We start from the raw sequence: 17,847 nt of genomic DNA on the forward strand, positions 1-17,847 counted from the left end.
ACAAGTATGTTCCAGGACAGTTTAACACCTCTGATTAGGATGTTACACCTCTGCAGAGCTACAGGTGCTGGTCATGTGGGGCTGCTATCTTATTGCAGATGTGAGTCATAAATGGTATTTATGTATCAGCCAAAGAAATCCACCTTAGAGTATTTTACTTTGCATTTGTCATGGGTTTAAATGTTCCCATAAAGTCCATGATCATTCCTCTACTGAAGTGTTTAGATGCCTCAGGGCTACACGAACTCAATCCTTTGTTTAAGCTCATTGGACTGGAGTTAACACTTTAAAGACAGTGTGCCTACCTACAGGTATATAGTGTCTGCTACCTGCTGAAGACTCAGTAAGCTGAGTCTATCAGGATATATAACTGCAACCTGAGTGCAAGAAGAAAACAGCAGATAGTCATGATGATGTGTTGGCTATGGTCCTTGTACATGAGAAAGAGTACAATCCACAAAGACAGATACCCTTGTGTCAAATTTGGGTCAACCCTTACACAAAGCTTTCAAGAAGATGAAAAGTACTTGCTTAAAAAAGTCGTTATTTTACAACATATCATGTTTCTTCTTGTTCTTCTTTATTCCTGAGCTGCAAGATTATGAACATAATAGAAAATAAAATTATGACAAAAGAATGTCCTGGTTTGTTAATTTTTCAAGGCTAACAATGCAATGGACCTTAATATATGCCATCTATTACAATGTTAGCTGCAGCTCAGCTGTGTTTAGAGATTAGGTACTATGTATTGAAATCTGTAAGGCTGCATCTCCTCTGCTGTCTTTCTGCTTCCTAGATTATGCCAGCATACATTCTCCTATGGGGACAGGTGTATGTGAGGACATATGTCCTGTGAGGACATTAATGCATATTCCTGCAGTAAAATCTCAAGATTTTCTGCCTAATTTTTCTGCAGCTGGAACAAGCCCTGTATATGCCGTGACTACACTATCTTCATTATAAAGAACATTGTTTTATACTGATACCATTCCTTAAATCATAGTTCAGATCATATTTCAGGGTATCGTCTCCATGCATGCTGAAAATCATAGGCTGTTTCCAAATAATCAAAGAGGATAAGCACTGTAGAGAAGGAGGAGGAAGGCACCCTTATGAATCCCAGCTCCCTGCTACCAACCTGAGGAATATGAGTGTCTTCCTATCAGTGCCCTGCTAAGAATGCAGGCTGTGAATCATGGAACCAGTGCTGTGATTTGCTTTCTGCCTTGGTTTGGCTAGAGTGGATTCAGTGTGGTTCTGCCCTGCACTTTCTGCATGATGTACTATGAATTATGTAGTTGCAGCTCAACCATCACAGACACATGGCCTATTTTCTCATTCTGAGAGAGTTGCAGTGCCCTCTTTGAAGTTTTACCAGATTTCTGCCTATGTATTGAGTGCAAAATCCATTAGAGAGTAAACAGGAGGCTAAGCAGGGCCCTTTCTGTGTTGTCTAGTCCTTCTGTGTGCTTCACATCTGATGCTGTCAGATGGCCTCATGTAACAACATGAACTTTATTCTTGTGAGTCTCTGCTGCAGGACATGTTCTGAAATGCCTCGACCCTACAGGTTTTTTTCTCTTCCAGGGACTTGCTACAGTGGCAATGGTCAGTTTTACCAGGGCACAGCCAATGTCACAGCATCTGGCATTCCCTGCCAGAAGTGGAGTGATCAGGTGAGTTCAGTGTGAGATCCACCAAATGGAGAGTTGTGCTAGAGGTTTGCTTTTCCAAGGAGTTTCTCAGAGTCAGGCAGCCCAGTCTCAGTGAAAGGGATGAGCAGGGAACAAGTTGCCTTCATTCTTGAGCTCATTTTATAATCTTATCATATTTCAATCTGCAAGTTCTCCTTACTGTGTCAAGATGTGTTCTCTGTCATTTCAGGCGACCAAAAGGCTGTTTCACCAAGGGCTCTGTCTTGCTTCCCTCCTTTGGGGTTTCTTTTAATTTTGTTTAAATAATAATAGCATGGAAAATTATGCTGAAACATTAATACAATTTGCTTCCTTCCCCAAGGCTCCCCATTTGCACAGGAGGACTCCTCAGGTTTTCCCAGAGCTGTTGGATGCTGAGAATTACTGCCGCAATCCAGGAGGTGAGAATGAGCGTCCCTGGTGCTACACAAAGGATCCAGCTGTGACCTGGGAATACTGCAGCGTGTCTCCCTGTGGAGATGGTAGGCAACTGCACTTTATGATTTCTGCCACTGTGGCTGTTTCGTGGCCATGCAAGGTGTACCATCCTGGGTACACCAATCTGTTCTGTCCTCTGGATTCAGCTAGTTCTGGGTCTTCTCACAGATTCATTCAGCATCTTAATTGAGAAGCTTTAAAGTGCCCCATGAAGAGGGGAAAATGAAGACAGATGAATCAAGCATCTTGCCCTAGGTTATATAAATGCTAAAGATGAAGTGAAATGTCCTGTGGTATTCTGAAAAATTGATTTGTCACACTGTTTAGAAGGTAGGGCTTCAGGTTGTTTTCCAAAGTTGTTTAGTTTAGGGTGATTTTTTTTCAACAATACTGCCCACCCCCCACCCCCCTCACCCCCCCAGTTTAAACTAAAAATAAGCCATAAAAAGATGGAAGCATCTTTGGGTTTTGATGTAGAAGTTAAGTATTCCTGTAATTTCTTGTTCAAAACCAGAAAAATTTTTGAAAAATATTTCATCCAAGATTCCCAGTTTCTGGATTTCAGTGCTCAGAAATAAGACTGCATTTGGAAACTTACTGCACAGGGAACAGAGGTTCTATGGACATAAGTGAACACAAGTAATTTTCAGTTTAGCTGACAACTAAGAAGAATAAGAGTTTAAATTTCTTTCTGTTCTCAAACACTGCATGCAGTGAACAGCATTTTCTAGAATATCTCAGAAAGTACTCCACAGGTAGTTATGTGATTTTTTCCCTAATAATTCAGCCAAGTGTGCTTTAAATTAGTTTTCCACATTTTCCCCATAAAGACACTGAGATGCAAACTGTTGGGGGTAAGAGGATATTTCAGGAAAGTATCACTCTGTACTTGCTTGGTCTTACAGTCCTCCCTGCAGATTCCTTTTAGGACACATGATACATTGTGGTTTACATTGTGCACCATTGATCTTTCCCACTGCAGATATTACTATATTTGAATACTGTTGAGACTGTCAGATGTGACCTCCCATTTGTAACTCTTGCAAATATTCTATACCAAAACTGTGTTCCCAGCTTAATGGGCACTATATATTGGTCGTACCAGATCTTGCATTTTCACATGTGGCAAAACAAATGGGTTTTGCTTCCTGCAAACCAAGCTTCCCTAGTATGGTCCTCTCATGTGGTCATAGGGCTGTATGTAATGTTAGTAATTTCCAGGGTGACAAGTTAGCTTCGTAAATTCCTCTAAGAGAAAGCTCTATAAACTAGCAGAGGCATAACCCTCTGATTTTATTTGCATTACAGCATTGTTATCACTGGGAACAAGAAAACCAAGTGGAGAGACTCTAAATCTTCCCCCTCCTCCTCCATTTTCCCCTACATACTCCATGACTGTTATCATCTCGATCATCTCCAGCTTTGCCCTGGTCGTGATCTTTGGCATTATCACCCTGGTTTGCTGCCGTCGTCGAAAACAGTGGAAAAACAAGAAAAGGTAAAGCTTGGAACTTAATTCAGTGCAAGAAATGCTGCTTTGGAAAAAGAGCTTTCTTGTTTCTGAGAGAAAAGTCCTGTGAACACCTGTGAGGGGACAGCAGCCCTCCCTCTGCTTGTGCCAACCCAGTGTTAGCTCTGTTGAATTCCACCTTCTGTGCCAGAGCAGAAGGTGGTGACTAGGGACATGGACACCTTGCTGCAAGGTTCCTTCAGTAGCTCTGCTGCACCTTCCTTTTTCATCCTGAAATAAATAAGCTCAGGAGGAGATGAAGCTAGTTATCTCCTGATTGAGAGCTGTGCACACACTGACCAAAAATCTCTCCATTGTTTCAGAGAGTCAGAGACACCAACTCTCACCACTCTGCCCTCCGAACTGCTCCTGGACCGGTTGCACCCCAACCCCATGTACCAGCGCATGCCTCTTCTCCTCAATCCAAAATTGCTTAGCCTGGAGTATCCCAGGAACAATATTGAATATGTGAGAGATATTGGGGAGGGAGCATTTGGGAGAGTCTTTCAGGCCAGGTAAGCAGTCTCTTTGTGAGTCTTCTTTATCTGAAGGTACTTGAAAAAATCAGCATGGAAATCATCCATCCATCCATCCATCCATCCATCCATCCATCCATCCATCCATCCATCCATCCATCCACTCAAATGCACGTGTACCAAATGGTACACAACACTCAGGTTTGAAGAATTGTTTTTGTTGTCCACTCCTATCTGTCAATATTTGTTAAACTTTTGCCGCAAATTACTCTCTTCTACTTTCTAGTAGATGTAATGCCTTACTGACATTATCTGGTGTAAAAGTTCAGCTAAATTTTGCCAAGAGTACCGCCTGTAACATGTGACCTATTGTGAAGTTCTTGCATTTCCCAGTATTTATGAATTCTCAGTGTGTGGTGATCTCCATTATAACACCGGTACTGACCTGTGTAATTACCACAAAAGTCTTTGCATCATGCTACAGTTCAGTCCAAACTGAATTGCAATTCGATTCTGTGGCAAAAGCAAACCAAACCAAAAATCCCCTAAAAACCCTCCCTACATAGGCCAGTGGGGGGATGGGCATATGGTTGTGTGTCTGTGGTGTCCCAGCCTTAATGGAAAATGCACACCCAAGATTTGCAGATGCTTGTGGGTGAAAGAAATGGCAAAAGCCAGAGTATCTGCAAAAGTGTACCAATTTTTATTAGTAAATTACACGCCTTCCATGGAAATAGCTCTTTTATTGTCCCTGACCTCCTATATAAGCACAGGGCAGTGGGTTTTGAATAAAGGGGTAGTGTGAAAAGGAAGGGAGACAAAAAGATGGATTAAAGATGGAAGGAGAGAGAGAGAGAGAGAGAGAGAGAGAGAGAGAGAGAGAGAGAGAGAGAGAGAGAGAAAGAAAGAAAGAAAGAAAGAAAGAAAGAAAGAAAGAAAGAAAGAAAGAAAGAAAGAAAGAAAGAAAGAAAGAAAGAAAGAAAGAAAGAAAGAAAGAAAGAAAGAAAGAAAGAAAGAAAGAAAGAAAGAAAGAAAGAAAGAAAGAAAGAAAGAAAGAAAGAAAGAAAGAAAGAAAGAAAGAAAGAAAGAAAGAAAGAAAGAAAGAAAGAAAGAAAGAAAGAAAGAAAGAAAGAAAGAAAGAAAGAAAGAAAGAAAGAAAGAAAGAAAAAGAAAGGAAGGAAGGAAGGAAGGAAGGAAGTGGTGGCAGTGGCAGAAGTGCTGGAAGGAAGTGGTGGAAGGAAGTGGTGGAAGTGGCGGAAGGAAGGAAAAAAGGAAAAAACGAAAAAAGGAAAAAAGGAAAAAAGGAAAAAAGGAAAAAAGGAAAAAAGGAAAAAAGGAAAAAAGGAAAAAAGATCAGTGGTCCTGGCTCCACCATCAACTCACCTGACAGAAAGCTTACGATCCTGGGGCACATGTGTGTCTAGGCTTTGTGAGGGTACCTTTTTATAGTAAAATTTATGTGCCCTGGAGCTAATTTCCTCACTTTCTATACAAAGTGGGTTATTATGGGCAGCCCCTCCTTCCAGACCTTTCTGGAAAATGATTTAGGGGCTTTAGGGTCTTGGGTGCTCTTGATCCCCCCTTGCAGTCCATTCCACCTACTTCTCAGCCTCATTCCTGCACCTCTGATGGTGGTGTTGTGCTTATCTCCAGAACAAGGACACTTGTCTCAGAAAAATGTTGCCCTACCTCTGTATGGCCCCTTTCTCCTGCCATAACAATCCTTGGTTGATTCAATGGCTATCTGGATATCAGTGTTTGAGAAACACATATAAATTCCTTTATCTCTAGACTTCTTCAGTGTCCCCTTTAGTTAGTTTCTCGCTTTTTATTTTTGGAATTTGCAGCCCCTGTTACTTGTTTTAAACCTAAGTTATTAGATGACAGCCCAGTTCTGATAATACCATGGGAAGTGAGGTTGTGCACTTTTACAAATGTGAAAAATCTTTAATTGACAACCCCAAAAATGAGGAGGATGGAAGATATCTAGTTTTTCTTGACAGAATCCATAATTTCTGCAAGACAATCTGGACAATAATAGTTTCCTCCTAAAGTCCCATCCCCAAATTCCTAGAAGAAAGTGTACAGGCTGTATAGTTCCCTGCTTAGTCACGGCAGTAATCTTTGTCCTTTGCGGTTAACAAGCATGGGGCATGGCTGATTTTGTAGCTGTATCTAGAGTAGTGTATGATGACCTCAACAAAAACCCAAGGAAGGATCAGAGTCCCACCATGAGCCAAGATCTGCTTGGTGAAATGCTTCTGTTGACTGCCAAAGCAAAGGGCTATCCTTGCAAAAAGTAGTCATAATGCAGGTATTTGTAATGTTTATAGTTAAGCTATATGATGTACCTGCTAGAAAATTAGTTCTGTACAGGTTAGACATGTTACAGCTGGGAAACCGTTTCAACAGCTATGATGGATTTTTTTTTCCTAATGAAGAGATAAATTATTTCTAATGGAAGAAAAGCAAGCATACTTTTCTTTATTACAGAGAAAATGAAAAATAACAAAATTCAAAAGGTGCACAGTGGGATTGCCACAGATGCTTAGCCTGTGATGAACTGTTATCTTGGATGGCCAAACACATCTGAGCTTGAAGCAAGAACACAGCTGCAGAAGCTGCACAACAGCTGTGCTTGGGGCACTGCACACCAGGGGCACAGGTCAGCTCTTGTCCCAGACTCAGCACAGTGCTCAGGGTGCCCTGAGGTGCATCACCTTCCTGCTCATGCTCCAGGAGTCTTCACCTGTGTGCCAGCAGGGCAGGAACTCTACTTCCCAAGTGCTGCTTTGGCCCTGCTCTGGAAGGTCTAATACAATTTGAGTGCTGCACAGACCTTTCTGAGCTCGAAATTACTTTCATGGATATCAAGAAAGACTTCTCAAAGGGCATTCAAATATCACTAAAGTGCTAGTTAAGCAAGTGCCAAAGTGGTGTAAAGATCTTTTATGTGGATTTCATACACTTCAGCACTGCAATTTCTTTCAATTAAGCCTTTTTGTTATTGTCAATGGAAACTGAGAGAAAAAGACACATGAGAAGAAAAGAAAGTATTACATCTCATCTAGCATTTGCAAAGTGAGAAGCATCTTGAGAGATGCTTGCTCTCTCTGGGTCAGGGAGGGAGCTACAGAAATATTGCTTCTTAGGGACCTCCTTTGTTTATTACCACCTCTATCAAAAATGCCTCCAAGGCTTTATAATTCCTTATAATAAGGTATAGACATTTTTGTGCACTTCTGGCAGATCAGTGCAGTCCTAGTATAAGCTGTGTGTTCATCCAGGTTACTGAAATGATCAAAACTCAAATTATTGCCTTCCCATCTCAGAAGGATAAAATGTACTCTCCTGCATGTGTTAAATGGACATCTCGAGCTAAGTTTAGCAATCCTCTTACTTCTCCTGCTCTCATGTTTCTCGCTCTTCTGTAAACACAGCTCTGCACTCAGTGCCAGCGATGCCTTTGCCAGTTGGCTGCTGTGAGTCCTGATTCAGTGTTTACTCACTCCTGGGTCAAGCAACATGTTAGGACAGGAAGTGTCTAGCTATCATTTACTAGCTTCTCCTGAAAGGCTACTGTCTTCACCAGGAACAGCTTCACACTTGGAAGGATAAGGAAGTAACCATGCTTAAAACAAAATTCAGGACCAGGCTCAGGTCTGTCCCAGATAGGTCTTTGTGGCTGATTCTCCTCCTGGGAGGACCATGCTGGCCCCACAAGACACCAGAGCACCAGCTCTGTGCAGTTCAGTGCAGACTAGCATGCAAGTTTTCTTCCAGAGCTGGACCTGTGTGGTCCAGGCAAAGCCTGAAGATCAGGATTGCCTAAAAGCCTGGATGTGGAGTCTTTGCCAGTAGGCCGGTATGGAGGTTTTGCTAGTAGGCTGGTAGACCTACACTACAAATGCACAACATGCTGTTCCTCCTTAGGGACAGGGCTGTTCCTAAGGTCAGAGTTTCTTGACAGAAGTCTCCTCATGTTCTCTCTATCTGCAAAGGGTATTTCTTTGACCTGCTGTCTCATATATAGCTGAAAAATAGTGTGGTGTTAATTAATAAAAAAAACAAAACCCAACCTTCCCTTCCCCCTCAAAAATAAGGTAAAGGTAGGCTCCCACCAGACTCAGTAGATGTTAATTACATTATTTAATAATCCAAGAGAAGCTGCCCAACTGTTATGGTGAGCAAGATGGGGACAGGACAGAGTCTCAAATACAGGTTCAGACTGCTCCTCATTTTTTTTACATATTTGCTGCTTGAAATAAACACAGGCAGGGGACCTTTCTCCTTTTTAATGCCTTTATTAAAACTGATCAGCTCAGGTGGGGAGAACCAATGGGTGCACTCTCACGCCACTGCTGCTCCCATGAGTGACTCGGAGGAGGAGGAAAAGTGCAGCTTTGTCCACAGGCCTGTGGGCAGAGCTGGGCATTCCTTCCTCACAGGAGCATTGGGAACACCCTTGCTTTTTGGTTCAACATTCGAGGTCCTCTGTCTAGCCAACATCTGAGGTTAGAATGTGGGGTAAAAAGGCCTTGGCAGATACTGGATTCTGTTCCTCATGTCTAGCCATCACTTTGATTCGTCAATTTTGTGTTGGCTCGTTGTTTTAGGGGTTTTTGGCTTTGTTTCGTGAGGGGTCCATCCCGTTGCATGCAGGAAATGAGGTCATTTGAATGCCGACTCGATGTCCCTTCCCCTCCAGCGCCTGGGTGCCCTCTTCCAGGGAGCAGCAGGGCGACGCTCGACAAAAGGGGGGATTCTTAACCATTAACTACAGGTAGTTAGTGAAAACGACAGGTGATTACAAACAGTTAGAACTCCACCCGGGCAGCAACTGGCCCAACCTGTGAACTCTGCAACCTTTTAAAAAAATGGGCAGCTGTTCTACTCATAACACTGCTTAGGAAGGAAAACCTGACTGAGAACTTAAGTCAGACATTCTCTAGATAGGCTCAGAGTGAAATTCCTAGCTGCACCCCTGGTTAGTTCTTTAAACAGCATGCACTTAAATGCCAGTTAATGACTCTGGTGCACAAATCCATTGGTAGTGAAGCAGGCAAAGGACTGTTGCTGTCCTCCCTGTGCATGAGCAGTGTAAATTTCTCCTCCTTAATTGCAAGAGAGATTACCTAAAGTAATTTCTTTTGATGCTTCCCAGTTCTAGGAGAGAGTTAGCCTATTTTTCAAAAAATGCTCCGCCTTCTGGCCCTCCAGCTGAATTCTCCAGGTTCAGAGGCAGCTGCTTCCTGCTGCTACCCTGCAGATGTGCCCCTATCATTTGTGCAAAGACTGTCTTTAGGGCATTAAAGGGGTCAAATTTGTTAGCTGTCTGACAAGACTTCAGACAGTTCCTGCCTTTGTGCCAGAAAAGTGTGAGTTTCCCAGGCCTGCTAAGAACTGTACTGCATCGCCATGAACTACCAAAGGTGAAATTTCTGGCTTTTGCCTGAGGGCCACTTAAAAGGCATTGTGCAGCTTAACCTCACTTGGCTACATTTAGGTTAGTTTACATTACAGAATTCAGTGAAATTGGGTGGTTGGGTGTACATTAGCCTGGGGTGAGTTTCTGTCTCCAAAGCAGTCAGGACTAAGTTCTGTCCCCCCTGATTTGGCACTGTGCTGGGTCTGCTAGTCAGAGATGAGTGGTAATCTCTGAGGCTATTTGGAAGATATAAAGCCCTCCTATTTTTACTTTTAAATCCCCTATTGCTTTGTTCAGGTTGCTGCTGCTGGCTCTAGTGCTGAGAATTGACAGCAGGTGCTTGTACTCCTCCCCTCCTACTAGACTGGGAACTGCTGCCAGCACAGGGGAAAGAAGGAAGACATTGTGCTGTAATGGAGGCGTAGCAGACAAGTGTGGGGCCTGATCCTCTGCTCTGGCATGTCAGACCTCCTTGCCTGAGTGTCTCAGCTGTGTTCCATCCACTTCTGATTCCTTTCTTGATGGGCACCCTGCCATCCAGTGACATTTGACATTTACAGCATCCAAGTACTACTGTTGCAACTGCCATGCATCTGAAGTAGAAGACAAGGAAGCTGGAAGTTTACTTTGGAAATTGGAGTCTCCTCTAGGTGCTACTGAGCAAGAAAATAACCTGGCATTCAAGCAACGGGAGGGCAGTCAGGCTGGTGTAGCAACATGACACATAAATGGGCACCATTCCCCATGGGCTCTGGCTGGCTACCTGTATGGAATGTGTGTTAGCTGCAAGGCCCCTGGGAAGAATTTGTGCAGGAAACAAAATGTACCTCTGAGGTTTAGTGCATGTTTGAAGAGTGGAAAATTACTCTTCTCCGGCAACAGCTACCCCTAAATCTTTGGCAAGCCCAAATAATTAAACTTGTTGAGGGTGCAGGGAATCCTATGGATAGGAAAACAAATCTGTTGCTCAAAGTCAGGATTCAGTTTTCCAAGGGTTTGTGTCTATAAACTTTAGTTGAAGATTCACAAGTATCAAAACATGTGTATTTACACATTAACTTGTTCTTCAGACAAGGCACAGGCTTGCTTTTTCCCTTCTGTCCTGTCACATGTTTCCACAAATCTTGAAGCAATATAAACTGTTTTCTAAACCTCAGCTACACCACATTAAATCCAGCTGAAATTAGCAAATGGTTTTATAACTTGTTAAAGGTGCATACACATGCCACACACACATACACAGAGAACAGTATCAAAAGGCGATTTTCCTTACAAAACCAAGGGAATACACTTCCTGTAATTGCTACTTTCACTCTAATAGTAGCCAGATATACCAAAGTCACCACTGTGCCAGGTATGGGAAAGGAGGCTCTTTCATCAATTTAATAAAAAGTAGGTTTATTTTTAACTCCACTCTTATACCCCAAAAGTGAATTTTTTGGACTGAAGAGTCCATCTGTCCTCCATCAAGTTTATGATGTGATCTCCAGCCTAGGGAGCAGTTGTTTGTTACCAACCTTTTACTTATTTATGTCTTTAGCAGACACAGTAATGAGTCTGTAAGCAGCAAGAGCAGTGATCAAAAAAAGCTATATTGAATTTAGTCCTACCTGAACCAAATTAAATGCCTCCATAATATGCAATGTATATTGCAGTCCCAAGAGATGAAACTGGGCTTTAAGTTTCCTTCTGTTGGTTCTGGGGCCTTCTCCCTTTTTTTTTTTTCTTTTTTTGGTCAGCCTCTCCTTTTTGCATCAGAAACAGAACTGATATTTAGTGTGCATGTATTCATCACTGATGGTTTCCTCTCTTACCTCTTCCTTGCAGGGCCCCAGGGCTGCTGCCATATGAACCTTTCACCATGGTAGCAGTGAAAATGCTGAAGGAGGAAGCATCTGCAGACATGCAGGCTGACTTTCAGAGGGAAGCAGCTCTCATGGCAGAGTTTGACAATCCGAACATCGTCAAGCTTTTAGGTATACTGAGGCATCCTATTGCCTTAACAAGATGGTGCATCACTTCAAAACCTCCTCATGCTGCACTGGGTATACTGCTGGCCATCTTGCTGCCTAACTCTGCTTCCAGTCTAATAACCTTGACCCAGATGTCTTACAGGGAGGACGTGAACTTCCTGGAACTGTGATTTATTTTGTGGGTACTGAAAAGAAATAGTACAAGTCTTGTTAGTTTTATATGTCCCACTTACTATTGTGATGTCTGAACACTTAATAGCATTAAAAAAACCAAAATTAAATTAACAAAAAAAGCCAGCCACAAAAATGGCCTCTTCCTTTCCTTCCATTCTCATCTGAAAGGGCATCCTTCTTTGTTGGATTTTTTTAGAAAGTCTTGATGCTGAAGCTTGGCTAATAAGACACTTTCTGAGAAGAAAGCTGCTGACAAAAAATATTCTTTTAGAAGATTGTAATTTTTTTTCTGAAGTAGATGCTGCTGGCCACTTTTATCTGGAAATACTGCTCTAATTTGTTGTATGCAGATCTGATTCTCATGAACAGGGACATTTGAGATCTTAATTTATTTCAGTAGGAAGCTCCAGAACATTTTGAAATGGATAAACCACATTTTTGGGAAAGCTGGGTTGATACAGATACTTTGGCTACAGAAATGAAAAGCAGAAAGAACACTAAACTGGACTAAACTTTGTGTTTATTGTTAACACATTTTAGGCCAGAAAAGGACAAAGGTACAGGCACAAACTAGTACCAGATCATGGGGCTTTGGAGAAATAGCCACCTTGTTGAAAACAGCTTAAATGATAAATCTCTCACATACACTGTCAGATCCTGATGTCATCAGAGTGGGAGCAGCCATTTGTTTTTCCTCAAAGATTCAAATATTAGGTCCTCAATCAGAATTTCAGATTTCACAATAAGTTGCATCACCAGTTGCTAAATGATGACCCTAAGAAAGCAAAACACATACATTTTAAATGTTAGCTTTTGCTGGTTAGCATTTTAATGATAGGTGCACAAATATTACTGTATCACTGTATGATCAATAAGGCTCATAGAAGTGTGGTAATGCTGGCCCACCAATAAAGCTGATAAAGTGCCAAGCATGTAGGACTGCATTCTACATCTAACAGACATGGCAAATATCTCCTTTCTGTTGTCTGCTTTTGATTTGTCTTTCTTTCATTTTTGAATATCTGTCATGCCAAAAGTAATTCCTCAACCAACTTTTTTTGCATGAGTTGTTAAAAAAAATAAAAATCCATGAGGGCAGGAGTTTCCTTGCAATTCAAGAGTTCCACTGAACCCTTGAACATGCCCCTTGTGAATACTTTTGAAGTCTTCCTGCATATGTGTCACCCCTATAACAATATTATTGTTTAATAACACAACAATCACAAGAAATGTAAGAATTAAGAAGTAACTTAATCAGAACTTTACAAGTTACTTCCTGAAAGTCCTTGCAGTTGCACCTGGGAAGAGGCAATACAATATTTTAGTTAATACTAACTTAAGCAGGATTGCTTAAGTTCTTCATTAAACTTAGCTCCAAAACTCTGTGTTTTACCCAGGATGTCGAGAAAAATTTTGCATTCAGGCATGTGCATGATTTGTAAGCATCACCCATGGAGCTCATCATCAGATCCCTGATGCAGGAGCTTGAAAAGAGGCAGCATGCATGATGGATGCATGTGAAGTGGATGGCATTTGCATGGCTCTCTCTCTGCATTGTAGAAAGCCTCCCTTTTGTGCTTTGTGGCTTTTGCACAGCAAAACTCTCTTTGCTGCACAAATGACCCGTGTGGTGTGTCCCCTGCCAGGCGTGTGTGCGGTTGGGAAGCCGATGTGCCTGCTGTTCGAGTACATGGCCTACGGGGACCTGAACGAGTACCTGCGTGACCGCTCGCCCCGCAACCTGTGCAGCCTGGCGCAGGGCAGCCTGGACACGCGGCTGCGCCTCCCGAACCCCCTGGCGCTCTGCTGCACCAGCCAGCTCTGCATTGCCAAGCAGGTTGCTGCCGGCATGGCATACCTCTCCGAGCGCAAGTTCGTCCACCGGGATTTGGCCACCAGAAACTGCCTGGTGGGGGAGAACATGGTGGTGAAAATTGCAGATTTCGGTCTCTCAAGGAACATGTATTCGGCTGACTATTACAAAGCTAACGAGAATGATGCCATCCCCATCCGCTGGATGCCCCCTGAGTCCATTTTCTACAACCGCTACACCACGGAGTCTGATGTGTGGGCCTATGGGGTGGTGCTGTGGGAGATCTTCTCCTACGGCATGCAACCTTACTATGGGATGGCTCACGAAGAGGTCATCTACTACGTGAGGGATGGGAATGTCCTCTCCTGCCCCGACAATTGTCCTCTGGAGCTCTACAACCTGATGCGCCTCTGCTGGAGCAAGTTGCCTGCTGACCGGCCAGGCTTTGCCAGCATCCACCGCATCTTGGAGCGCATGTACAAGAGGGCCGTGGCAAACATGTCTGTCTGAGGGATACAGTTCCCTCCCTGTCTCCTGTGTCCACCTATTTAGACTGACTTGGACCAGCCCAAGAGCTCCTGAGTGATGGTGCCTTCACACAGTGTCTCACTCAGGGAGGAGAAAAGAGCTTGCTCCACAGCCAAACAAGAAATACAGACTGTACCCCTTTATGCACCTCTTTGAGTGGGACTGTACCTCCCAAACAACAGGGCTGACCTTTAGCCACCAAGACAGGACTCCTCAGGTTGGTGAGAGTGCTGGTCATACTAACTCAGTACTTATATTTAGCATTTCCAGGCGCAAAAAGTTGCCCAGGGAAGGCAAACTAATGTTTCTTCCTAAGCACTGTTTCTTCCCTTCCTAAGAGATCCCACCATGCCCTTCTGCATTTACACTCTTGGCTTTTACCTTTTTTCCCTCTTTCTCTAACATTTTCTAGTATTATTTAAAAAAAAAAAGGTTGCAGAGTTCAATCTTCTTTTGGGGATACTGTTTATTATGTTATTTTCATGTACTGTTTACTATTTTATGTTTGCATACTCAGTCCTTTTTGCAGAAAAAGGATGTTTCTGAAGCCATAGGCCACTTTCATCTTCCTTTTAACTTTCACTCTCTCTCATTACAATAACACTGACAGAGTCAAAACAGGAGCCAACTGCATCTTCTGTTACAGAGACAGGCAAACTCCTATCGAGCATGACACTTTCCATTTTCCAGTGTGGGAAGTCCAGAGTTACTTCACTTGATGTTTGCTAAAGTCTCATCTAAAACCTTTCCTTAAGCATTGCAGCACATCTTACCTACCTTCCCCTGAAGCAACAAAGCCATTTGATGCTGTGGGAGAAATTCATCCCAAAGGCCTGGTGCTGTACCTTGTAGGCATCCAAGACATATATATTTGCCACTGCCTGGTCCTCACCATGCCAAAAGCAAAAAGAAATTAATCCCCTCTTGAAGAAGCATGGCAGGTTGTATTAATTGCTTATTTCCATTTTCTTTGCAATCTTTGCCTCTTGTTTCTGGTTTCCTTTCCTGACAGACTCTCCCAAGTCCAATTACAATATTTGCTGGCCACCTTTCCTTGTGTTGCAGTTTAGAGACAGAGAAGTAAGAAAGGTGGATGTCTGCCACCAGTGTCCTTCAGAGACAACCTGTCAGTTAGGAGAAGGTAGAGAAAGTTTGCAAGAAGAATTGCAAACTGTCCATCTGCAGGGCAAAGATGAGACTGCCTCAGTAACAGCCTGAAGCCCATCTCCAAACACCAAATGTTTCTCTGCTAAAAGTTCTCCAAATTGTGATGGATACTTCAGTGCCAGAGTAAATTTTATTCCTCTGGTGATGGGTGTAACCTTTTAGCTCCTTGTGGAGTGAGGAGCAGTTGTCCCAGAGCCCCACTGCTGACACAAAATGTAGCCTGAGGCAGGGATGTGCATTATGACTATAGAGCAGGAGTGCAAATGAATGAGTGTTTTAGTGAGGCTTCTGTAACTTGGACACACTGGTTTAGCCTGCCAAGAAAGCAGCAGTAGAGAGTAGCTATCTGTGTTTTCTGAAACATAGGCTTGAAAAGGTCTGTGAATCATTATAAAGAAGAGAACTAGAAAGATCATACTTTCCTCTGCTGCTCTCCTGTTTGTTTGGGTTTTTATTTTGTTGGTTTTGTTGGGTTTTTCTCATAGAACCATAGTTTGATCTGACTGTGGCCACAACAGCATGGTTTAATGTTTTCAGACCACTGGTGTTGCCTTCAATTGGAGCAAAGAGCTTGCAATTACCAAAGACAATGGTAAGAAAAGAGGTGTGGGCTGCAAAATGTTGAAGTGCTAAAATAGTATCTGCACAGTGAGTACAAAATGGCCAGTGCTGTCTTACTCATTTAGCAGTCCTACCATCATGCTGCAATTGCACAACATTTACTGAGGTTTGGATGCTAAAGACAAATACCCTTGAAAATCCCAAAGCCCTCAATTTCAATAAAAAATTGTACTAGAGTTCCTGATATAGTTCCTGTCACCGCATTATGACCACCTCGCAGTGTGCACTGTTGAATTTGTTAGGTTGTATCAGCTCCCTGTTTGAGGAGGCAGAAGTGAGGAGGCAGGCCTGGAAGGATGGAGGTGATGCTGAGCTGATACAGCATCAGCATCACCAAATACATCACCAAATACACATCCCAGGACTTGCATCATCTCTGTAAGGGAGAGGGCACATTCAAGATCCATGCAGTGCTCAAGGCATCAGGCATTTTGTCACCCTCTTTAGAGAGGGCAGGGTCAGAAGCTGTGTGTGGGTAGTGGTGTGGGTCCAGGTACCCAGCACCTCCTCTGAAGCTGGAATAATTCTTACACTAAGCAAAGCGCACAGTAATAGGTGCAAAATCTGCACCATGTGCTAAATGTAAACACACCCATTTACAGTGTCTGGAGGACACTCTGCCTTTCTGCCTTCTAGGATCCCAGTGCTGCCTTCAGTTTTTCATTCTCCCATTCCCCTAGGAAAATTATTTCAAAACCAGTTTTCTTCTTGTTAGCTGCCTGTAATGTTACACTCTAGGAATTTTCACTCACTTTCTTTGTGAAAGAAATACTCCCATAAAATTGGAAGTGTAGCCCTTTTAATCTCATTTTCCTAGCCCAAATGCTTATCTCAGTGGCCCCCTATTTAGGATAATAGCAGAAAATTTTCTTTTCCTCATCCAGCATTCCAGCCTTTGCATTATAAGCATGTACTGAAGTGTGAGGTAGTGTCAGTGTCTGCAGGTCAGGATGGAAAAAGCTTCCTTTCTTGCAGGAGGAAAAAGATCATTTGAAGACAGACTCAGAGAAGCTCTCAGCAGCATGTTCTACAGGGATGGTAATCGCTTTTGGGTACTGATCCAGCAGGAGGGCTTAGCACCTAGATGGTGCTGTACTTTGAGGATTAAATTGTAGCAGGACTTCTGCTGCCTTAGCTGGATTTTACTGTTTCCTTCTTCTGTGAGCTTTTCAGCTTGCTAGGAGCTGGAGGTTCACTGCTTTCATGACATGCCTCCTTTCACAGATGTTTTTTCTCCTTATGTTTAAGATTCTGCTGTCTTCATTCTATGTTACACAGTGTGCTATGCCAGATTCTTCCAGACTTTCTGTGCAATTATCATTTAACACAATTTTTTTGAATGGGCGTAAACAAAGGGATTATGAGAAAGTAGAAGAGCAAGAAAAGTTTGTTGCTCAAAAAAGTTGCTTGGAAGCAAAAATATTTTGCTTTTCTAGTTTGGATTTATAATTCATGTGGAGAGAGAGGATGAATCAAAAATGAACATTTTTGTGTTCATTTTAGAACATTTGTGTGCTGCAAGGTAGAGAACTTTTCTACATTTAGTTCTGTCCACACTGGCCCAAAAAATATGGAATGCTTCATGAATTTGCATGTCACCCTTGTGCAGGGACCATACTAACATGAGTTTAAGATGAACCTCTTTGGTGCTTTGGCTCCCATTCCCACTGAGAGCAGAGGGAGCCAGCAATCTGGGGCTCTGGATGAGAACCCCAAGAAAAGGATTTGCAGCACATTTGATGTACCCATTCCCTTTGCAAGTGTGCTGCCTTGGGCGCTGCCAGCACATATACGTCTTTATCCTTGGTGACATATTGTGAAACCTGACCAACAGAACAACACAGACATCCTTTTATGTTCCTGTGCCCTTATTTGACAGTTGCATTTAAAATGCACTTTTATAAGCTTAAATTCCATTAATGATTGGACACTGTTTACAACATGATCAAATTTGGTTCAGATCCTCTCAAACACTATGTGGGCTAAACGTAACTGTCTTGTCTCGTTTACCCAAGGGAATATACT

At 42.7% G+C, this 17,847-nt stretch overlaps 1 protein-coding gene across 3 annotated transcripts in view; it reads left to right on the plus strand.

The window, feature by feature from the left end:
* MUSK (muscle associated receptor tyrosine kinase) overlaps positions 1 to 14,016 on the plus strand; it is a 54,906-nt gene extending 40,890 nt beyond the window's left edge. For 2 of the 3 annotated variants that reach the window (XM_066569465.1, XM_066569466.1), the window contains 4 exons: positions 3,441 to 3,630; positions 3,966 to 4,157; positions 11,374 to 11,522; positions 13,340 to 14,016. In XM_066569465.1, coding sequence (XP_066425562.1) covers positions 3,441 to 3,630; positions 3,966 to 4,157; positions 11,374 to 11,522; positions 13,340 to 14,016 — 1,208 coding nt within the window. Of the gene's footprint in view, positions 1 to 1,587; positions 1,677 to 2,016; positions 2,177 to 3,440; positions 3,631 to 3,965; positions 4,158 to 11,373; positions 11,523 to 13,339 lie in introns of all 3 variants that reach the window. The other variant, XM_066569464.1, reaches the window with a different exon arrangement.
* Positions 14,017 to 17,847: the final 3,831 nt, after the last annotated feature.

The sequence above is a fragment of the Molothrus aeneus genome, chromosome Z (assembly GCF_037042795.1).
Source record: "Molothrus aeneus isolate 106 chromosome Z, BPBGC_Maene_1.0, whole genome shotgun sequence".
In the NCBI taxonomy this organism is placed as follows: domain Eukaryota; kingdom Metazoa; phylum Chordata; class Aves; order Passeriformes; family Icteridae; genus Molothrus; species Molothrus aeneus.